The following is a 23326-nucleotide window of genomic DNA, read 5'->3' on the forward strand; positions in this document are numbered from 1 at the left end:
GCAGAAGTCCAAGGGAAACCCAAAACCTAACGTGATTATCAACGATAACTACCCAACTGGCCATTTTTGTGGAGCCACCTCAGGAGTACCTCCCATACTGCCACCCCCGACCGCCCCCATCACAACCAAATCAGGCATAACCCCCCTTCCAAAGTTACCGCAATGTGGCATGAGTAGAAATAAATAACCTCCCACCACACCACCCATTGAAAATCCGCCCATACCCCCTCCCCCCTCCTCCCTTCCCTCAATTCCTCTTTAGATTCCGCCCTCAACACACACCCACAATGGCGCGCCACAAACAAGCAACACCCCTCCGCCGCGAGGTCTCTTCCGAATACACGAGCAGCGCAGACCGCGTCGGCACACCTACCAAGATATCTCGAACACTCGATTCTCCTGCCGCTGCTGCGGCGCCGATGAAAGTGAATGGGCGTGTTAATGGCGCTGTCGTCGCCCCGGCGGTGGCAGTGAAGGTGGAGAAGAAGAAACAGGCTGGGTTGGTGGAATTGGTTATTGGAGTTGCGGGGATTTATGCTTCTTTGTACGTTCCCCCTCACTCACCCCATCTCACAACAGAAGAAGTGGGAAGAGAAGAAGAAGAGGAAGAAGAGAGACTAATGTTATTATCACAGCCTAACCTGGGCACTCCTCCAAGAACGCCTAACAACAACCCCCTACGGGCCCCCCACCGCCCCCGAAGTCTTCAAATTCCCCATCGTCCTAAACACAATCCAATCCCTCTTCGCCGTCCTCACCGGGCTCCTCTACCTCCACCTCTCGCGCCCCGCCGGTCAGCCCACCCCCGCCATCTTCCCCACGCGCGCCATCACTCTCCCCCTCGCCGCCGTGGCCCTGACGGCGTCTCTGGCGAGTCCGTTTGGGTATGCGAGTTTGGCGCATATCGATTATATTACCTTCATCTTGGCTAAATCGTGTAAATTGCTACCGGTGATGTTTCTCCACGTTACGCTGTTTGGGAGAAGGTATCCCTGGTATAAATACCTCGTCGTTTTCACCGTCACAGCCGGCGTCGCGGTATTCACTCTCCACGCCTCGTCTGCAAAGAAACACGCCTCGAAAGCCGGCGCGGAGGAGAAGAATAGGGCATGGGGACTGCTGATGTTGGGTGTCAACCTGCTCCTTGACGGATTGACGAATACGACACAAGATTATATTTTTAAGACTTTCCAGCCCTACTCCGGTCCGCAAATGATGTGCGCAACAAACATCCTCGCCTCCGCCCTCACCATCTCCTACTTATTGATCTCCCCCCTCATCGCCACCACACCCCTAGGGATCTATCTGGGCCTCGACCTCACCAGCGCCGCCACCGGCGGAGAAGTCCTCACCGCGCTCTCCTTCCTCAACCGCAACCCGGCAGCCTGGGTCGACGTACTTGGTTTCGCGGCGTGTGGAGCGGTGGGGCAGTTGTTTATTTTCTACACGCTGAGTGTGTTTGATAGTGTGCTCCTGGTTACGGTCACGGTGACGAGGAAGATGTGTACGATGGTGTTGAGTGTGCTTTGGTTTGGACATCGGTTGAGTGCGGGGCAGTGGGTGGGGGTGGGGTTGGTGTTTGGGGGGGTGGGAGGGGAGGGGTGGATGGCGAGGAGGGAGAAGAGGATGAAGTTTGAGGGGGCAAAGGAGGGGGAGGGGAAGAAGGAGTTGTAGAGGAGGGGTGTTGTGCTGGAGTTTTGAGGAGGGGGCCCGAGGAGAGAGAGAAAAGGGGAGGGGGGGATGAGGGGTGGGAAAAGGAAAAAGGGGTGAAAAGGGATGATTGTATATACCGTGCCATTTCCGCATTATAAGGAGTTTAGCAGACAGAAGGACAGACAGATAGACGGAACAGAGAACGATAGAGCACACATTTCTCTCCTATCAGCGAATACGTAGTGTCTTTTCATTAGCATGCATGGGATCCGAGTCTGTCTGTTTATTTACGCTTGAGGGAGGTCACGGGATTGGCACCTCAGATTACAAAGTTGAACGTTGGCAGTAGTTCCTCCTCGTATCGCGCATGTGCCACCCTCCTCTCTCCATCATTTCTATCATTCCTCGTACAACTAACTACCTTCGTAAAATACAGTAAGACACCCACTCGTATACTAAACACATCGTGACAGTGGAGATCACAAACCACACTCACGCGCGCTCTACAGGGGCGTGTCTCTCCAGCGATACCGCCGTAGAAGCCACCTACCTGCCACCTCCATCGCCGCCGCACGAATCTTGCCCGCCACGCTAACACGATAAACTATACTTCTTCTTCCAGAAGCAAGGCAAGTAAGCAAAGCCCGTCCCGTCCCTTGGAAATGACGTGCGCTGTTCGCGTTGTGTAGTAAAGAACGAAGGAAGGAAGGGAAGCGGGAAAGTGTGAAGCCGAAATGAGATTAGGATCGCCTACCTCCCACGTTGAAATCCTGTGTGTTCTCTGGTGGTGGCGCTGATCATACGGGTTTGGTGGGCGATCGGCGAGGGGGCGGACGCAGGTACGGAACGCCACGCTATGGTGGAGGGAAGATGGATTGGTGTTGGGGGTTTGGGGGGTTTGGGGAGTTTGGCTTGTGATTATGGTCACGGTAGAGTAGGATGATTACTCTGGTGTTGTGATTATGGAGTTCTATAATTATGGAGTCTGGAGTATGGAGAAAGGGACGCGCAAATCGACGACGCGGTAATCCAGGCGTAGTAGTCGCGTGCGTTGCGTTGCGTGTGCTGCGTGGCGTCATCACCTCTATTTTTCTACCTTATACCGTGCTCTTGTCTCTGCTAAAAATATGCTACAGTTTCATCCCCCCCTAGACTGTAATTTTAGATAAAAAATACTGCGCGTTTCAGATTTTTGCGGTGAGGACTGGGAATGGTAATATGTGTAATTTCGGGACATTAATATTCAGCGGCGGTGACGGAGTGAGGCGGTTTTTTTTATTAGGGTAGGTAGGGTAGGATTTCTAGGGTGTTCTTGTTTCGGTGCTTTTTTTACGCTTTGGCGCTTTGGCGGCGGTGGGGATGGCATGGGGGATTGTCTTCGCGTGGTGAGCGTGATGAGGGACCAGAGTTCACGGTTCACGTGGAGGATCAATCACCCTTCCCTTCCCTTACCATGCTCCTACTATGATGATAGCGTACGTAGCAGTAAGGATGCTGAGAAAGTCATAACAAGCATGTGACGAAAAACCATCTGATCGTTTGCAGCGTCCCCCTCCTGAAACATCGCCATGGCAATTTTGAGTAGACACACACGGACATGGAAATTAAGAAGGGGAGGAGATAAGACCCGACTTGGGAATTCCCTGGTTCCGTCTGTCTGTGCTTGTGTGTTTTGTGCCGGTCCGGTTACGGTAGAGTTATATGGGTAGGGTTATATTTTTATACTTTCTTCCGGCGGGTAGTCCCGTGGGGAGAGGCGTTTGTGTTGTGTTGGTTATGCGAGATGGGAGATGTGAGGGAGATGTGGCTTTTGAGATAGGGTGCTGTGATGAGATGTGATTGATGTGATAGAAGTGTGAGGCTGGCTGCAGGTGACGGGCCAAGATACTGTATTGAGGATTTGTTGTGAAGGGGTTTGGCTGGAGAGAGATAGCGTATGGTAAGGGTTTGTTTGTGTAGGCTGTCCAGTGGGTTCGTTCGTAAGTACCTTTCCGCTTGCCGCAGTGCGGGAGTATACATAACCGTTTTCATCCCCCCATCCTCCTCCAGCACCCACTCACTCCTAAATCCCTTCTTCCCCATCCGTCTCCCTCTACCCACTCTCCACTCACTCCTTCGGCCTATCGTCACCCCGTCCTTCACCCTCCACCCACCCACTGTCCCTCCCCCCTTCCCATTCGCCACCCTAACCGCCCATCCCCCATCCCCCCTCCCCTGCATCCATCCATCTTTCCCTTTCCCTTACCCCCACCCCCCTGCGCTCCCGCCCGCTCACCCAGCTCCTAACTGGCCGCCTCCTACGGCTGTCCACATACGCTCCGTCCGCACCCTCCCCTGCTTTTGATGTAGTGGGGGGTTACGATTGGAGGGAGGGGATGGGGGGCTTGGGAGGCTAGGGGGTTAGCGCGGAGGTTGTGACACTGGGCTGTTTATATTTAGAAACCCCAGCTAGGATGACCTGCCGGGGTCTGTTCGTTATTTTGCCTTCGGTGGGTAGGGGTGCACGGATCCATCTTCTGTTTCTGGAGTAGCCCGTGGCCTCTTTGTGAAGGAGGAAGCTGAGGATTAGCAGGATCAGCAGGATTGACAGTGTTAAGTGGCTTCTACTGTACTCACTAAACTTCCTTTCGCTACTGATGTACGGATCTTCCCTCACTACGGCGTTTGAACACACGCTATTTGTCGTTCTCTCTGTACATCTAGCAGTCCTAGTAGGTGTTCGGTGGAGCACAGAAACCCACCATGACGCTGATACTGCGACGGACAGCTGATTGAGGATACCGTAGGGTATGATTGACGGGCCTGTGTGTGTGTGTTTCTAAACGCTGCTTGCTTTCTCTGACGTTTGATCGCTTGCGGATGGTGAGGTGGGCGGGATGTTGTCGGGGGGACGGACTGGAGTTAGGGTAGGGTAGTACTCGAGAGCCTTGAATAGCTGTGCTTAGGGTAAGGGAAGGAGAAGGGAAGGGTATGGGAAGGGTACACTCCGTAGGAAGGGAAAGAGAGGGTCGAAGCGGTGGATCCCTACGGTTTTTGTCTACGGAGAGTGCAGCGCGGTAGGCGACAGTTTTTGTAGGGTTGGAGGATTGAGGGATGAGTACATCTAGGCATCTAGGCATCTCATCTACTGTCTAGTAGGAATGCTGTCATCTCTTCCCTGCTGCCTTTCTCGTACCCTGTGTATGTGTCTGTGTCTATTATGTTATGTACTGTTGCTGTAAATAAATATCCTCGTACACCCTCAGCGTGTGTGAGTACATACATACATATACTGTACTGTGCTATTCTTATCCTTCTGGCCGTTCTCGCCCTTCTCCCCCGTCCTCGTCCTGGTCCCTCCCTTGGTCCCTCTTGGTCCCTGGTTGCTGTTGGCTGTAGTAGACCGGTGGTTGGCTGTAGTCCTTGTAATCCTCCCATCCGCCTTTCTGCCTTCTGGTCATTCTGCGCGCGGCTGCTTGATGTTAGCCATACATATACTTAGAAATCCCATACATAGAAGACATACGTAGAGTACATACTAGCATACATATACCTAAACCGATATACCTTGTAATTACCCTACATACCCTACTGCACCAAGTACCCTGACCCTGTCTGTCTATGTACTCCGTAATGTGTGTATGTGTATGTGCGTGCGTGTGTGCCTTGACGGTCCCCGACGAATCGACGAAGGAGCGCCAAAACCTCGAACGAACGAACGGACCACCCACCACCCACCAACCACTGCCCGCCTCTCCAAACACCACCTCCGCCTCCACCACCACCACAACTCTCTCTCTCTCGCTCTCACACACATACCACCTACAACACACTTCCACACCCACCACCAACCACCCGCCGCCTGCCTTGCCGACCCTCCTACTCGACAAGAAACGCCGAATGTCATTCCTTCTTCCTTCTCTCTAATTCTCTCCTCTAATTCCCTTCATCGCCGTCACCGAGGATATACTACTTCCACCACGACTCTCAACTATACACTACCACTACCACTAAACACACCGACACTCTGCGATCCTCGCTCACCCGCTCCAACAACCCACGGCCCTTTCATCCCTTCAGCAACAGCAATTAGAAGCGTCTCTTCGCGCGCGCATTCACGTCCCTCCTTCAACAACTAGACGCCCTCTCGACGGACGGCGCTTGTTACAAAAACTTGCCTTTCTTGTTTTCGCATCTTGTTCGTCGGTCTTACTTGCGCTGTGCGTAATTCTACCCTCGAACCCAACCTTTTGTCAACTTCAACTTCTCTACGAAGAATTCCAACTCGTGTCAGACCAGACGAGACGGATACTGCTGGGACTTAATTGGACCCCGAATCGTGCTGTTGCTTCGAATCTTATTAATATCGCCCTTCACACAACCGCAATCGGATTGCGCACCCGACACGACTCTACCTACACGACCCTACAACAACATCTTCCATACCTGCTGCTGCGCGACCCAGTACTTGCCATTTTGCACACATCACTCCGCGGCTGCGCGCTGCTGTAATCATACCCGGAGGACCCCTTGCTTCATTTCATCCACGTTTGCTTCGCCTTCCCAAACGCGCCTGCTTCACCCCCAAGCAACAGCCGGGGCGCATCAACACCCGCTCCCGTTTGAGCACCACGCCCGCGCCCGTCGCAGCCACTCTGTTTGCCGAGCATGCCCGTTGCAGCTGGTCCGCAGGCATACCACAGCCAACAACTGCCCTCCTTCATGTCCGTCTACAGCTGCAATGCCCCTAACATGGACAGCACCGTCTTCGTGGATTCCCCGCAGCAGCAATCACAGGTAGCAGACGCTGCCGCATCACCACAATCACCGCGGGAAGACGACAGCGCGACTGCGAGCCCCGCCGCGCTAGAACCGGAATTACAGCATAAGCACCGCGACAGCACGTCGACGCAGGCTTCTGAGTCGACGGATTCTTCGCCTACTACTACTATTTCCACCGCCGACTCGTCGGCCCTCACAGACCCGTCGCCCAGCTCGTCGCCGGAGTCACCAGTCATCATCCTCCCCCTCTCCTCCTTCTCCTCCAAGGGCTTCGGAATCCACTCCCTCGACGACCTAACCATGTCCGACAACCCCATAATAATCCGCGACCCCTTCGACCGCCCCATGACCTCTCCTTCGCCCCGGAAACCACGAAACGCAAAGGGCCTAGCATTGAAGCTCGGCTCGCTCGATCCGCTCGTCCAGGTATCCGCCCCAGCATCACCTATGGCCTTCGTCAAGCCGCCGCTGCCGAAACCGAGGAAGAAGCCGAGCAACCTCAGCTTGCAGACGTCGTCGAATTTCGCGGGGAATACACTGGCCCTACCTTCGCTCTCCCTGGAGCCGCCGCCGACGCCCGCGGGACTGAGGGTGACGACGCTGCATCACGCGGCGTCGACGTCGGATATGGGTATGTTCAGCCCGGATCTGAGGAGTAGCATGGCTGGGCCCCAGGGCGGGATGAGGTTACCTGGCTTTGAGCGCTCGCAGATTTCGGGGCTGTCAAATGCATTCCGCAAACCGACGCCGATTCTAGAATCGAGGGCCACTGGGGGGCAGCAGCACAAGATCGAGGAGATCTCGCCGATCCGGACGCAGCTTGCGACGAGGTCGGGGGGGGATATTGGGGGGGATACTTTTGATTGTGCCGCGAATGAGGATGTCAAGTCGCCGGGTTATCCGGATGGGCCGATTGCGATTTATGAGCCGTATGTCTTCCTCTACCTCGAGCCGAGCGCGGAGGAGGCGGCGGAGTTTGATGTGGTCATGAATGTGGCGTCTGAAGTCAAGAATCCGTTTAAAGCCAAGCAGGCGTTGGAAGAAGCTAAGAGTCAGGTTGCTGCGGAGCCGTTGAAGTCGTTCGACGCAATGGACATCGATCGCGACAGTCCTCCCATGACGGGGGCATCAATGGCCACCTTCACCACCGCCTTTGAAGTCCAACCCCTCGACTCCTCAACCCCAACCGAGACATCCCCGACAACGCCCAAACCATTATCCAAAGAACCGGAATACATCCACATCCCCTGGGAGCACAACACCGACATCTCCAAAGACCTGCTCGCCCTGTGCGAAACCATCGACAACCGCGTCACCCACGGCAAGAAGGTGCTCATCCACTGCCAGCAGGGCGCCAGCCGCTCCGCTTCCCTCATTATCGCGTACGGCATGTATCGCAACCCCTCTCTCACCGTCGACGCGGCGTACAACGCTGCCCAGGCGAAGAGTAAATACGTCAGCCCCAACATCAGCCTCATGTACGCCCTCCAAGACTTCCGCAAAACCCTGCAAGCGCGACAGAACTCCAAGATGGGCAGAAGTCCAAATAAACACCGCATGGCCCTATCCGTCGACGAGATCGACTTCAACGGCGGGGGAAGCAATAAGGAGAGCCCGAGAACGGCGCCACTGCCGTCGGATCCGAGTAGTCGCAGTTCCCCAACCATCGGGACGCCGCCGCACGTGAGGGGGAACTCGACGCCGGATCTGAGGGGCTTGTCGCCGGGGCCGTCGTCGGCGCCGTCGTTTACGTGGCCCGAGGGAGACCCGAAGAGTATGTTACCGGCTGGTCCGTTATCTGATTCGGGGGCGAGACCAAGGGTTTTTGGGTTTGGGGATTATAGGGGGGGGAGTCTTGCACCGCCTACGCTTGCGCCTCCGCCGGCAGTGGTGGCGAAGATTGCTCCTCCAGTTGTAGCCGCTCCACCTCAACCAGCGATGGTGGAGGAATCGGTGGTGAAGCAAACACAACAGCACCACTCCACCCCCTCCGACCTCCCGGCGCCCACCTTCCCAACCCGCTACTCCAGCATCCCACACCACCCACAAACTCCCCTCGATACACCACCCAACTCCCAACCCGCCTCCCCGCCAACACTAAAAGGCTTCGCAGCCCACCGCGACGAACACACCGCTAAGCGCAAGGCTGCGCCGTCACTTACCTTCAAGCCCGCCCATCCGCTGCGCGCAGCACCTTCTCTTCCAAACTTTGGCAGGGTAGCGCAGCCAACCTATCCGCCCCCCGCCATCCCATCGCCGACGCTGTGGTCGCCGCGTCTACCGGAGGCGCCGGTGGTGGAGGCGGCGCTTTGGTCGCCGAGGTTACCTGCTTCGAGCTTCCAACTCCCCACCCTGTCTGCTGCTGCTCCGTTGCCGAGTTTCTTCGAACCCCAACAATTACAACCGCAGCCATTCTCCTTCACCGCGCACCAACGACCTAAAACCGCTATCGCGAACAATATCACAGCCGTGCCTCCACCCTTCCACCACACTCTCCCCACCCTCCACACAATCCAAACAGACAACACCACCCCACCACCACCCACCCTCATGTCCCCCACAGTAGGAGACTTCGGCATCCAACCCTTCGCGGAGGTGTATGAGGCGGACCCCGGGATGGAGAGGTTGCAGCGGGAACCGGGGTTTAGGAAGAAGAAGAGTGCGGTTTTTGTTAAGGGGGGGATGGGGGAGAAAGGGTTACCGCCGATACCGGGGATGGTGAATGTGGGGGGGTTTGGGAGTTTGGGGGGGATGTTGGGGGGAGGGAGGGAGGAAAAGGAGAGGGAAGAGGTGATTGTGGATCCGAGGAGTCCGGGGGTGGGGAGCTGGGGGGAGGGGGTGGTGAGGAGTATTGATGATATTCTTTAACCACCTTTCCCTCTCTCCCCTTCTCCCTACCTCCTCCCTCTTTTCCCGCACCTTGAGGTCTGGGGAGATAAGACGGGATATACCGCCCTGACAAAACGGTCACGGCGGTGCAACAACAAAAAGGGGGATGGTGAGAATAGTGCTATCCCCCCAGGTCTTTTGAGGGGGTAGTGGATTTGGATTGGAAATTCCGTCTACTACCACACCCCCCGTTAAAAGAGATTTAAAGGCGAAAATCTTGTTCGGCGTTGCGTGTGTGAACGCAGGCGGCTCAAGGGTGGATCCATTCGTTTTTTTAGCATGAGCGCGGCGTTTTTTCTCTTTTTTTGTTTCATTTGTTATTGGGTGTGTGTGGGAAATAAGGAATGGATAGGGGTATTGGGTATTGGTTATTGGTTATTCGGAAAGAGGAGGGGGGAGGGAAAAGGGGGTTGTATATTTTTAGGAGTGTGTGGAAAGGGAGGTGGGATGGGGGGGAAGGGGGGTAACATATACCATATTTTTCGCTATTTAGGGGGAGCCGTAAATGGCCATGGTGGGGTAGGATAGGAATAGGAATAGGAATAGGAAAAATCATAACACAAGTCCAGACTACTACTCCTTGATCAGAAAGTTGCATGTTGCTTGGTGCATGACGCACACTTACCAAGGAAGAAACGAGAGCAGCTATGCTTGTGGAGGAAAATTCAGAAGGTCCAGGAAGGATGTACCTCCGGACACCACCATATTATACCAGAGGCCAAGAAGTTACCATCAGAGGGAGGCAGTCTTTTGTGCCACAGAGGCGGAGAATCTTCTATAGAGCTATAGAATTTTCTGGTTAAGTATAAGTGAAAGCCGGCATGGCATGAACCGGAGGCAACGTAGCTAACAAAGGCCCGGGATAGGCATGTCAGGGGATTGTTCAATTCCACAGCTACGACGTTGTTGCTAGTACTGAGGACCTTCGAAGAGGCCTAATTTTTAGTCCGTCGCAACAGTTTAAGGATACAGAAGCTGTAGAACAGACTGCAGAACCAAACGAGTGAGCGCAGCAGTCATCGGTGCGAACGCTCTGCTTGAATCACTTGAAGAAAACCGACCTAACCTCCTTAAAAGCACTGGGTTCCGCGGTACGATTTTCAGCTGCCTGATTATTTCACCCCCAGGTCTTTCAATCTTCAAATACACTGACCTATACCAGCTTCTAAAGGTCTTTAGCTATGCCACCAAAGGCCACACTAGTTGATGTCGACATGGCCTAGGATACCGCTCGCAGTCCAACTCCTTAAGGCTCTATGGTAGGAACTTCGCCCTTCATGGCCATCGGCGCTCTCGAAGCATACATTCAGAATAACCCACGCACCTACCCCCATGACCTCAAGTCCTTCTTCTACGTTTGTCTCTTCATCGCCATCTGCCCACGCAAAGAAGACGGCACCAAAACCGCTCGACACAAGCCGGCTCTCGCAGTGGAGGCAGGAAGGATTTGAGGCTATCTTGGAGGAAATTTCGCTGGGGTTTTCGTGTTTGAAAGAGTTAGCAAGGACATTGAGGGAAGTTTTGTTTCCACTGAGGGATGGCAAAATTTGGACGTGGACTGACATGTCTCCAGAAGGGACGGATAATCTTTATGACGATATGATGGGGGCGTTTAAGGATGGACTTGATTGTATTCCTGTTTCCGCATAGCCTCGATACCCAACAACATCTTTGATTGCTGAAACAAAAGCGTCAGGCTCTATCTTTCCCTTTTTGTCGTGGTGGGCGCCGAAAAAAAAATGACATCTCAGTTGTCGCATTATTAATATATTGTTTACAGAGGGAGGGGAGTTGATATATATATATTTCAACATCAGTGAATAAATGAACGTGGAAATCTGACGGAGGAGATAGCTAGGTTTCTAGGGCCAAAAACTCGGTGTTTCTCCAATCTCCAACCGGGTTTCCCAACAGATCGCCCCATAGAGCTTGTTGGTTGTATAGATCCTATCCTAACATACAGAAACTCTAAAATAAGCGCTGCTAAGGGTAGATGATACCAAAGATATGAAAAGCACCGCGGGGAAATACAGCAATTCTGTGGTGTGGTAGGCTGGCGCAAGATCATCTACTCTGACTCCGCTAACAGTTGCCCCGACCCGCCTAGCGCTAGTAGCCGTGCGGGGTTTGGTTTGGCTAGCAGGGTCCGGGCACCGCTTGGGCGGTAGGTGGTAGGTGGGGTAGCAATGAGATGAAAAGCAGCGCGGAATGCACTCGAACTGCGTTACCCTCCACCTTCGCCCAAACCCAAACACACCTCTTTCCAAATCTCCGTTAGGCAAAAGTGAGACGGTCTCCACTAAGAGCAGAACAAAACAACACTCATGGCCCTTCCTAGTAGAGCATGTGACCCTTGCAAGCGTCGGAAAGTCAAATGCGACACAGAGAAGCCCTGTGCCAACTGCCGCATCTCTCGACTCAGCTGCGAATATAGGATTCCGACCAAGAGGCGTGGCCGCAGACCCAATAAGACACTGTATCTACTAATGGATGGTGACGGGAATGACAAGGTGCACTCTTCCCCACGAACTCCACAACACTTCCCTGAGCCTCATAGTCCACTCTTAAGTCCCACATCTACCGTTTGCAGCATTTGTACGCCTAGCCTACTTTCGATTGACATCTCCCACGATGTCAGCAGAATCAACACTAACTTAGTTAGCGTGGTGAACGGCATTATAGCTCCTACGGCCATCTCTGAACTAGTCTATGACTGCATCAACCTGTTCATGCAATACCTGTTCCCAAACATGCCCATTGCTCATGAACCTACCCTACGAGCTGCTGTTTCACTACTCTCCTACGGCAGTCATGCAGACTTCATTAGCCAGTCGACCTTCTTAGACATGAAGCTACAACTTGCATACCTGCGACCGTTCACACTTATCACCGCTCTCTACGCGTTCGTCACGTCTACGATGCTAGAGTCGCTAGTTCCGCTATAAGCTCAATTAGTAGCACCCTTCCTGCAGTTGTCCCTAGCTATGTTGAGACTATACAAGAGCTATGACCTAGGGAACCTAGATTCAACTTCCTTAACCATTCGAATATGGCACTCTACAGCTTTATAGAACATGACGGGTAAGCTCGGTACGACACATCATTATTATAGAGAGGCAGCGCTCCTTAGCCTCAGACTTAATTTGCACAACGAGACGGCTGTCTAGAGCAACTCCGCAGTAGAATTACAATTACTACGACTAAACTTCTAGCAGCTATACTACGTAGATAAGTCTACAGTAGCTTTAGAAACCTAGAACCCCGTCTTAAACGACTTCACCCTTAGTAGCGACTTTAGCCTGCTAGAACATAGCAGCTATAAAGTGTCCCTTCTTACTAAGAACTAGAAGTATTATAAAGGCCCTTTAGAATAACGTCTCTTAATTAGTTTCTACCTTAGGCATTACATTTAGTCGTTAACATCTAACTTAGTCGTTAGTATTAAGTCCTATGCACATTGTAAGAAATGGCCTATAAATAAGGATACTAAATTACTTGAATTAACATAGCTAGCTAATGTATACATAGTTTTTATAGGAATAGTAGATGAAATTCTAGCCTAGCTATAGTATCTTCACGCTCCTAGTAAGCTTACTAACGACAATGTCGCTAAATACTATAGAACTTACTTTTAGACGCAAAGGAGTAACATTATAACGGTTTTTCATTACTTAAAAATTGTCATCTTAGAAAAATATATTAGGTATAACATCCCTTCCATTATAGGGCTAGATAAAAATCAACCGTTATAGGTAATTAGAACGCTAGAAATTGCACGAGACTTTCTATACGAGCTTAAGGTTGTGCCTTTTATATACCTTAAAGTGCTTAGTAAAGCAATAGTAAGTACCTAGTTATTATTCACATCATTTTAGCAAGATCTAAACTATGTAGGTAGAACGCATCTACTACGTTAGGAGTATCCTCCTATAGCTAGCTCATAACGCTATTAACAGAACTATTAAGGTATAAGTAGATTCTATTTTTATATAGATCTTAGAAATACTAACGAAACTAGATTCTAAGGCATCTAATGAGCTTAACGAAGAGAAAGCATAATGCCTACACTTACTAAACCCATCTATTGACGAGCACCTAGTAGGAGCAGTCTCTCCTTAGACAATTAGCTAAAGATTCAAATCACTTTCATTAGACTTACTCTTTAGAACCCCCTATATTAGAATAAGTTAGTAAATGACACTTAGGTAGCAGGGCTAATATTAGGCTTCATAAGATCAGAATCTTCTATAGGTAAAGTAGGTATCTACAGATACTTTAGCAAGTAGGCGAGCCTTAATTCATAAAGCTTTAATAATTACTATAGACGAGATAAATAAGTTAGGTATAACCAAAAGGTAACAACATATGACCTCTATATAATACATAGGGACTGTTGTTGCAAATTCCCTAAACGACAGTCGTAATATATGTTAATCTACTCGCGCACAGTTTTCAAATCCAGCTATATTTCAGGCACCGTTTCCGTCACCCTAGGGACTTAAATAGCCGTTTTAATATCTTTTCTTGCTATGGTCTAAGGCTAGAGTAGAGGCTAAGGGAAGAAAAGAAGGTAATGTCTGACTAGGTTGGATCAAGAGTCCTTATGGTCCCCTACGCGTTGTTCTTTGGCTGATAGTAGGTCTTGCCATCAAGTGTCGTTGTTAGGGTGCCATTGGCCTCCAATAAATTCTTTCGGAGGTTCATTTGAATTTGAAATCCACCAGGGCTAGTTTCCTTAACGCCTTTGACTTTTCCCCGCTGAACAATGTTGGAACGCCAGTCGTTGAGAACGGTCCAAGTATCGAGGTACTCCAGTGATATGTCCTCAAATCCATTTAGAATGTTCTCTCCGTCTTCAGAGAGGTTGTGGAGATCAACCCTGACTCGGTTGAAACGGGTTGAATTGGCGTTGGCATAGATGGCCACGTCAGCGTAGCCACAGTGCTTGCCTTTGTAGGTGTACTTGCCCGGCGAAATGGACTGTCGTACCGGCAGTTCCATGCCAGGAACATAGGGTATTGCCCAAGGAATAACATCGGGACCGATGTCGAACTTGGGCACCGGATACGGCTTGCGACTGGTAAATGTTGCAATCATGATACGCGTAGTGCGTCCGTCGGGCTCGGTTGATACAGGGCACGGAAGTGGATTCTCACCACCACAGGCGGGTGTCTTGACGAGCGTCTCGTAGTACATCAGGCGAGTGCCATCAAGAGAGAACTGCGGGTCCGCCCTGGCGTTCCAGTTAGGATCGTTTATGGATCCGGGACTACCATCACCACCAGCGTTGATCGTCTGGCCAAAGTAGTCACCTCGGTCGCCATACTTATCAATCAGTATCGGCCGGAAGAAGCGGCGCATGCCATTGTTTCGAACCGAAGCGCAGATACCGGATGTAACAAGGTCAGATAGCGGTGGGATCCCCCGCATGCCTGACATGAACATTTGACGATCCGTTCCACGCGTATCCAGGACTGCTGTCCACTCATCATCAGCCGAGATGTCCATTGGATCGACGTACTCTGGGTGCGAAGTCAAGCGGCGGACAGCACCAGTCAACAAGTTCACAGCAAAACCATCGAAGTTGCACGCCTCCATAGGGTAGCCAATATAGGTGAACTCCTTGCCGCTACCGCTAAAACCGCGCAGCTCGCCAATCTCGGGGACTGATTGATTAATCTTTAACTCGTTGCCCTCGGCATAGAGGACCCCATTTCCCGTGGCCGGCTGGAGAATGCTAACGTTAGATAGGTCGTACCGCGGCACCCGCGGTTCCCCTGTCGTAGGCACAGGATTGAACGTGAGCCGACCGTAGAAGCTGTTCTGTCCATTGCCGTCGAAGCTGCTCCAGGACAAGTGGTGGTCGCCTGGGTGGAGGCGTAGTTCACGCATAGCTCCTGTACTGCCCGATCCGTCACCAGTCACCGGCCAGTAGATAGGATAGATGTAAGTGTTGTTGGGCGTGACTAATTCGCTGTCTACCGGGTAGCCACCTGTCTCGACAATGTTGGTTCCCACAAGAAACCTCTTGCCGTCCTTGAAGACTCGAGGGTAATCCAATAAATCTTTATTGCGGCCGAGCTGGCTCGCCGCAGGGACGCCGCAAGTGATGCACTTCCATGGGTCTCCACTGGAAAACGTTGTGTTATCTGTCTTGAGAAGAATGATGTGCTCGCCGCTATATATACTGGCAGGGTCAGGCTGGGCTGGGGCGCCTGTGAAGTTGACAGTGACAACTATGGCCGTACCATCTGGGGTGAAGGTACCTCCCTGGGGAAGTGAATCGTCTCCTGTTAATACAATCCGGAGACAACCAGTGCCATTGGGGTTGATATCCTTAGTACACGCGCCAACCTCATCGCTAACGATTGAAGGTGGTAAGGGCAGCTTGATAATAGATATCGGCTCTGGGACTGGAGGCGGAGGATATGTTTCAACGTTATGAAGTTGGCAGCTAGAAGACGCGCTGGAACTTTTGCTAGCCTCCGATATGCTGGCCAGAAGGCAACCAGCAATGGTCAGCGAAGTGCCGGAGAAGCGCATGGTCTGACAACGGACTCGGAAATGAGGACGTCTTTAAGATGAGATAGTAAAAGTTGCTGGTTGCTCTATCTATCATGCCATAAACCGGGGGTCCTGTCATTGGGGTTTATATATTCCAACTCCTAGTCAAAGCTGTTTGCGGACTAATCTGTTTGCACCTTCTTGGCTTTTTCACGGCACAAGAGGCATTATCGTTGCTCTCTATACTCTCGATTGGTTCGGTTTCTTCAGCATACGAGACCCATCATTTAGTTCACAAGATTGTTCACAAGTGTATGGACTTCACGACATAGAAAATCTGGGGTCCCCAGACCCCAGATTTTCCAGGGGTACTCCAAACTTTGAAATAGCGATGATTCGCTCCCTTGCCTCCTACCATGTCTGCTAAACGCGTATAGGTGCTGAACGCGTATAGGTGCTGGAGACTAGTGTTCCGACGCGTCTAAAAAAAACTCCGTGGAGAAAACATAGGATGGTAAAACTCCGTGGGCCCTTGTCTCCATCCGTTTTAAGGTTAGCCTGCCTTACTAAAGAGAAACGACTAACACATTATAACTGATATTGGGGTTCAATTCAATGGTGAACCTTGTCAACATCTTGAACTCCGCGGAATATTAGTTTTAGTCGACTAATAAGATCTCAACTGTCTATAAGCCCGCTTTTATGCCCTCTAAATAGCAAATCAACTTGCAGGGGGACGGATCATACAGCTGAGATGCTAGTGTATTTCCACCCCTAAACATTTCGAGATGTCACATGCGCCTTGGTTCAGTAAGCATCGGTAAAAGCTAACGCGAGCTAAATGGTCTGCAAAATGGTTTTCGGCATGCGACGAGACTCTCGACCCTTGCGCCTGGACATTGTGCTGCAACCGGCACTGACACTAAGACTAAACTGCAACGAGTTGGACATACCATTAGTATATCGCATGCTGCTGTGATCCAAATGTGTGAAAATGATTTTCGGCCTTCCTAGCGTGGTTCAATATCCATTGTTCTCAACGATCATATTTACGAGCCATGTTATGGGACAATAACCGCCGACATGGAGGCTGCTCAGCGCCGCATGGAATTGATATTGCCTGGTTTGGAGACCCTATTTTCTTAGGAGGAGATTATTCGGCCGCAATGCGGAATCAACTTGGATCACGCCTTCCAGAATTTACGCCCTCAGAAAGAGAATACCTTCGTCAGTCTACGTCTATCGATGTATTTTATAGGGTGAATCATTGTTCCACAAAATACACTCGTGGGCTAGCAGGCCCGTCAGCAGATGATGATTGGACACAAAACATTGAAGAATACCCTATTAATAGTCAGAGTAGGGAGACTGGGCCGCCGTTGGGTTTGGACTGGCTACGAGTAGCTCTAGAGGGTCTTCGGAAGCTCCTGGACTGGGTATCGAATCGCTATCACTTACCGATTATGATAACGGAGAACGGATGTCTATGCCCTAGTGAGACAGATCTTGATACTGCAGTGCATGATACCTTTCGCCAAAGTTACTTCGGACTATGTCTAGATGCCACTTAGTTTTAATTATATCCCAGAGTCTTTAAATATACTAGCAATAGGAGGTTTAAGGTTTAGTTTTTTAGAGGATGAATGGGGCCATAACGCTACTGTTTGCCAAATGAAACACAATAGCAGGGTTGAGACGAGTATAACTTTGCATGAAATAATTTAACTGATCTGAAATATAAATATAAATACCTTCTAACGCGCCCTCATCACAAGACGTATTGTATTGCAACATTAGCTCAGATGGCTCGGCTACTTAATGGCCCACTGTACAAGGGCACTCCTCGAGTCCTATATTTGTAGAGGCTTCTTACTGCGATCTAGGTCACAATTCGAATATTGTTTTTTAGAGAAATGAAGAGTCGGGGAAGTATAAGTGATAGGTCAATGGGACCGCCGTAGTAGAACACTTGCGTGGATATAAAGGACTATATAGTATTAAGTGGCCTTTCTTCGTACCTTTCTTCGATTTTCTAACATTGTAACGCCGATAACCACGAATTCGATCGGACACTAGAAACCATCAACACGTAAGATAAGCGGTCCAAGTGACCTTTCAATTTTGATAGTACAGCTAAGTATATCTATTACGGCCCAACCGTGAGCTGTGCCCGCTCATGAGCGCGTTTAACTCACGATCGGGCGGAACATATTCTTTCATTGTCTGCAACTAGGGCTTTACGACAATAATCATCGTCCTAATGATTTGCTTGGACCATTTGCTGGACACTCGTGACATATTTCTGCATTCCCCAGGCCGGCACATGCTTCTCGTACATCTCGTCAATTTCCGCAGCATTGCGTTGGGAGCAGTCAGGAAGGTAGAATACGAGTCCAGCAAACGCAAACAAACCGGTGCCGAAGAAGAGCCACGCGGACTTGTAGCCCTAGTTGGCGCCATTGACATCGACTATGAACTATTAGATTCTTTCCTCTGCGAAGCATACCATCGTCGTTGAAAGAACTTACGCATAAGCGGGACTGTAGTATTGAAAATGAGACCGATAACAACAGACATGGCCATTGCAACACCAGCCGTTCTGGCACGAAGCCTCTGGGAAGCAACTTCACCAATGAACGCACCTCCCAGACTCCCGGCTGTAGTCAATATTAGTCATTTGCGCTACATGCTATGGCTTATTGGAGAACTTACTAATGCTGTTGAAGAACGACCAGACACATGCAACAAAAATGAGGAAGTTCATTAAAGGCTGCATTTGATGAACGAGTCCAAGGATCCCGACGATGAACAATGTGATCATGCAAAAAGCAAGAGCGACCAAGGTCAGCCGTCGGCGGCCGATAATGTCAGAACCTAGTACTAGACAAATAGCAGCAAGCAGTTGAATACAGCCTTCGACCCAGACAAGATAGTTAGCAACGTAGTTCTCATAGAAAACAAAGGCACTCTGAGGACAACTTACAAAGAATGGTTGTAATGAGGAAAGCATTTTTGAAACCACTCTGCTTAAAGAAAAGGCTGGCATAGGTGTTAAGAAACGACAATCCAGAGAGCTGTTGGGCAAACGAGGGCATGGCGGCGCCAAAAGTGCGGCGAAGATTTGTTCCCTTGAAGCATTCGACATAAGAGTATAGTATTCGCTTCTAGCTTATTCTTGCGCCTCCTATTTCTTCATCGATCGCGCGCTCATGCAGGATGGTATTCTTGATAATAGCATACTCGGCGTCGACATCATAGCCCTCTACATTGCCATTCACGCGACGAAGGGTCGCTTTGCCTTTCTCGTCTTGGCCTCTGGCAGCAAAGTATGCTGTAGAAGTATCAGTAACGAAGAGAAATGGCAATGGGCATCAAGCTGACTCACCAGCAGTCTCGGGAAGATAGATAAAGATGGGAAGCATGATACCCAAGAGCGCCCACTGTGTCAAAATCGGCAGTTTGTAGTCCATGGGGTTGTTCTTCTGAACCAGCACGAGAACTAGGTTTGCGAGGAATTTCCCAATCGTATTCCAGAAACCGTATGTGACAGTCATAGCGCCTCTAATGTTGGCTGGTGCCCATTCCATGATATAAACAGGGAGTGTTGCTTGAATGGCGCCGACACCAGCACCCGCAAGAATCTTGGCGCCAGTCCAATCGCTCCAGTCGCGAACGAGGGTTTCAATGACGAGAGACTGTATGCACATAGTATTCCAGTTAGACATTGTTTTTTTCCCTTCACGGTTGACAGTAGAGGTGGTCACTTACGCCAGCCAGTATGACCCATAACACGTACAAGGTCATCTTTCGGCCGATCCTGTCCGAGATGGGGTTTAGGAGGAGCTGGCCAAGCAGTTGACCGAGAGATTGCATAGCTCCCCACAGGGAAGTATACTGGGCCTTCAGCGCATATACGCCTTCACTGTTTGGAAATCCGAGTTTTTGAGTGAATCCCTGATTGGCGATGATGCCACCTGCAAACCCATTGTTAGCACATCTAAGAATGAGAAGGCGTATAAGTGAACTTGAGATGACCATTTAAGTTGATTTGGTATCCATCTGCTGCTGCTGCAATACACATGAGGTTGCAGATGAGTACGGCCTGCTAAAGTCAGCCATTATAATGTTGCAGCAAGCCAAGGGGATTTAGGGTGTCGATGATCTCCTCTACCTTTCGAAATTTCCAAGCCGTCTGCCATTGACTAAGTTTATCCTGCTCTGACTTCAGGACCAAAGTAGGCTTTTCGTTGGACATTTCGAGTGAGTTGTGGTCGTCCTCGATATGCTGGACCTCGTCTGTAACTGTGTGCTCTGTCTTGTTGTCCATTGGTGCATTCATCCTGTCTGCCTTGTAGATCAGTGGTTGTGCGAGAATGGGATTCTCATAACCCTTTTATTCCTTTTGGCGAGGGTCTATCGCAGGTAGATCGACCGAGTTGGAAGTGTCACCATTGACTTCTCCACGCGGGGTCCCGCTGATTGAATCCAGAACCTTTTGCAAGGAAATCTCTCAAAATACGATGATCTGGAGCTTGTGGTTTGCGTCAGCGTTTTGGCGTTTTGGGCACTCAGCTATTTTGGAAAAAGGATGTCACATGACAAGACAAAAGGATTTAATCATATTGTTGCACCGAACTTAAAGGGTTGGTTGGGAATATAAGAACATGTACGTACCCCATACTCGGACCGGGTCAGTCAACCACTTTTATGGAATCTAAATTGGACTAGCAAGTCATCAATAATATTACTACTATAATCTCCCAAGACTCCGCGTCCTGCTGATTAATTACCAAGGCTATTTCTATAAATGAACATTTTGCCAGTCCTCTGCCGCGGAAAGCCAACAGTTAGGTAGCAGCATAAAATCCTCTAAATGATCTGTTCCATTCGCATCAAACGCTGCGTTCCAGTCGAACGAGGGTATAAAAGTATTAAGTTGGTCTGTCAACGGCAGATGCACGGTTTCAGTAGCTGCGGTACACGAAACGGTCGGAAGCTCATCGTTGACATCGATTCCCTGCCGACTCACTCTATTCTGCGTGTCGCCTGTGCTGATGCTGGAGCTCGACAGAAGAAACTCAAAGATCCGCATGGCCCAATTCCATGGATCCCAGGATTCACGGGCCTCATTCAGCACAATCTGGCAATTGTCAAGAGACGCTTGCCCTACTTCTGCGACGGCCGGATCGGGTTGCCGTGTTTGTCTGTAAAGAATAATCCCTGCAAGGAAGAACGCGGGGAAAAGTTCGTGCGGTAGTGCAAATATGACGGACTTGGTCATGATTGTGACTGCAGTTGATGCTATAGCAGATGCCGCGGATTCTGCAACTAGAGAAGACTGAATCTTGTCGAGTGCTGTTTGAGAGGTAGAATACACCGGTTGCTTGGGTTCCGCCATATGTAGGAGAATGAGGTGATAGTTATACAGGATCTTGAGAATGACGGCGAATGTGGGGAGTGGTCCGTTATGTTGAGACCAATTTACTGCTGGTTGGAGTTCTGATTGCCAATTCTTTAATTGACTTTGTAGATCATCCAACGTCGTTAGGCCACGTACTGGACCTATACGGTAATAGACAACATTTCGTAAGAGGAGAGAGAGTTTGGCCGTTTGAATTTGATAGTAGATTGAATGCTTGCAGCTACAATCAGAGTCTTGGTGGGAGCAGGCTGTGTCATCGTCGAAGTCAGCGCATGACAATGGTTCTGTGTCACACAGCGACATGTTAAGTCGGAAGGATCGGCCAAGCAGCGTACACAAATATGCGTCTCGAACTGAAAGAGTCCACCACAAGCGTCGTAGTAAACCCTTGTCATTGGAGTGTGCGTTTGCAGACACAGCAGACCTGTGCATACCGAGAGACACCGCGATTGTCACTCCAAACCCAATCCAGCTACACGGGTTCCAATAGTGCTTTAACTGAGGCCCAATGAAGCTGAGCATAATGGCTGCTTGGAGCAAAATGATTTTGTCTTTCTCATAGCCCACGGTAAACAGAACCTTTGCCCTTTCATAGTACAAAGACCGCACTTCGGCTCTTGATTTGAACCCTAATTGGTGTATCGAGGAGGAATCACAAAAGGTTGCGCCGATAAAGTGAACTGCATGAAGCAATAGCCATGGGAGCTTTCGTTCGCGGTACGCTGTTTGGAACTCGGACTTTTTTACTATAGCGTAAAGTGGGTGGAATCTTTCAAGATATGAGCTCAGAAAGGTATCCGCTGTGTCGTTTTTGGGATATTCGAATGCGCCCTTTGCCTTCAGATACGTGATATCGTTTATATCCAAGTGGGGTGGATGGACATCTTGCATAATCACAGTCATGGATGCACTCTCGCCGATATGGTCGTGCACATCATACAGCCTTTGGTTCTTTCCACGTTGAAACTCCTCGAGTGCGAATGTCAATGGTGACGGTTCGCCAGGGAGTACTATTCCGTGCCTTTCCAGCGTGCTTTCGTTCTGTTGTTTCAGGAATTCTTCGAACATCTCTGTCAATGAGCTAGCCTTCGAATTTGTGAGTATCCTCGGTGCGCGGCTAGAGGCTTCCTCTGCGCCGGGGCTCTCTGAAGGCGTAGAGTCGTTCACCTGAATCGAATTTGGAGATACATGGGATGAGAAACCAGAAAAGTTCTCTGGTTGGGGATCGCCACGCAAACGGTTACGTGCCCTTATGGGTGTGTCCCTGGTACTAGTTATAGTTCCAAAATTCGCTTGGGGCATGTCCTGAGGGTCGGTTGGTGGGGTAGATCTACCCACTGCTGATGGGTGGTCAAAGGATTGATGACGGTTTTGCGCATTCTTTCTATCATAGATTCCACGCTTGGAAACAATCAACGTGCAGTCATTGACATGATCCATTTGGCAGCGACTGCAAGGCACACCGATCTGCGCCGCATCGCATTTAACCTTGCGCTGATTGCATCTGCTGCAGGCTTTAGACGCTCTGAGACGAGCTCTGTTGGTTCTATCCTGCATATTGCCCCGATCAGTACTTACGAAGTCGTCCGTACTTGTTTTACCACAAGGTCTTGTAGTCCCGGTAGATCAACGAGGAGTTAGACTTTTGCGTTGTTGTTCCTTTCCACTAGCCGGGTATCCCTTCATTAGCAACCTGCTCCCAATGAAATACGGTCAATCACAGGGCGTCAAGATATTGTTCATCGTAATACCTTTGTGAAATGCTAACTTGGGCGTGTGGTAAGTGGAATCTCATGTGGAACGTCGTTGTTGGGAAGTGCTTGCAGCGGGGTAGGTGTCACGTGCAGGACGTAAAGGATTAATCATACGTTCAAGATAGGGCCATACCTGCTTTTGAGCTATAAAGTGGGAAGGCTAACCTCGGGAGGAGGGTCAGCGTTCAGTTTGAATAGAATGCGAAGAGTCTTACTGAACAACCTCGTGACTGTTACTGCCCTGTTAATGCCAAGGCCGGCTTTGCAGTACGTACTGTAGGCATTTTTTTGTTGAAATATTGCCTCGGGCCAAAATCCTTGGCTCGTATATAGTATAGCAACC

The 23326-nt window shown here is 50.2% G+C and overlaps 6 protein-coding genes across 6 annotated transcripts; 2 read left to right on the top strand and 4 right to left on the bottom strand.

Moving 5' to 3' along the window:
- Positions 1 to 195: 195 nt before the first annotated feature.
- HUT1 (UDP-galactose transporter) lies at positions 196 to 1674 on the top strand (the record flags this gene model as incomplete). Its single annotated transcript, XM_018270366.2, has 2 exons — positions 196 to 544; positions 636 to 1674. The coding sequence occupies exons 1-2, from the start codon at positions 288 to 290 to the stop codon at positions 1672 to 1674; spliced, it is 1296 nt and encodes a 431-aa protein (XP_018134618.1). The 5' UTR covers positions 196 to 287.
- A 3684-nt stretch (positions 1675 to 5358) lies between these two features.
- Positions 5359 to 9745, top strand: VE01_00839 (uncharacterized protein). The gene has a single exon (XM_018270367.2). The coding sequence runs from the start codon at positions 6301 to 6303 to the stop codon at positions 9280 to 9282; it is 2982 nt and encodes a 993-aa protein (XP_018134619.1). The 5' UTR covers positions 5359 to 6300; the 3' UTR covers positions 9283 to 9745.
- A 4081-nt stretch (positions 9746 to 13826) lies between these two features.
- On the bottom strand, positions 13827 to 16277 carry VE01_00840 (uncharacterized protein). Its single transcript, XM_018270368.2, has one exon. The coding sequence runs from the start codon at positions 15844 to 15846 to the stop codon at positions 13915 to 13917; it is 1932 nt and encodes a 643-aa protein (XP_018134630.1). The 5' UTR covers positions 15847 to 16277; the 3' UTR covers positions 13827 to 13914.
- A 1976-nt stretch (positions 16278 to 18253) lies between these two features.
- Positions 18254 to 18902, bottom strand: VE01_00841 (uncharacterized protein; the record flags this gene model as incomplete). The annotated part of the gene is made up of 4 exons (XM_018270369.1): positions 18254 to 18276; positions 18336 to 18464; positions 18520 to 18720; positions 18791 to 18902. 4 exons carry the CDS (start codon positions 18900 to 18902, stop codon positions 18254 to 18256), a joined length of 465 nt encoding a protein of 154 aa, XP_018134629.1.
- Positions 18903 to 18971: 69 nt separating this feature from the next.
- Positions 18972 to 20134, bottom strand: VE01_00842 (uncharacterized protein; the record flags this gene model as incomplete). The annotated part of the gene is made up of 5 exons (XM_018270370.1): positions 18972 to 19138; positions 19193 to 19502; positions 19576 to 19781; positions 19843 to 19909; positions 19979 to 20134. The coding sequence occupies 5 exons, from the start codon at positions 20132 to 20134 to the stop codon at positions 18972 to 18974; spliced, it is 906 nt and encodes a 301-aa protein (XP_018134632.1).
- Positions 20135 to 20608: 474 nt separating this feature from the next.
- On the bottom strand, positions 20609 to 22786 carry VE01_00843 (uncharacterized protein; the record flags this gene model as incomplete). The annotated part of the gene is made up of 1 exon (XM_018270371.1): positions 20609 to 22786. The coding sequence occupies one exon, from the start codon at positions 22784 to 22786 to the stop codon at positions 20609 to 20611; it is 2178 nt and encodes a 725-aa protein (XP_018134631.1).
- Between the last annotated feature and the right edge of the window lie 540 nt (positions 22787 to 23326).

The sequence above is a fragment of the Pseudogymnoascus verrucosus genome (genome assembly GCF_001662655.1).
Source record: "Pseudogymnoascus verrucosus strain UAMH 10579 unplaced genomic scaffold scaffold_2, whole genome shotgun sequence".
Classification (NCBI taxonomy): domain Eukaryota; kingdom Fungi; phylum Ascomycota; class Leotiomycetes; order Thelebolales; family Thelebolaceae; genus Pseudogymnoascus; species Pseudogymnoascus verrucosus.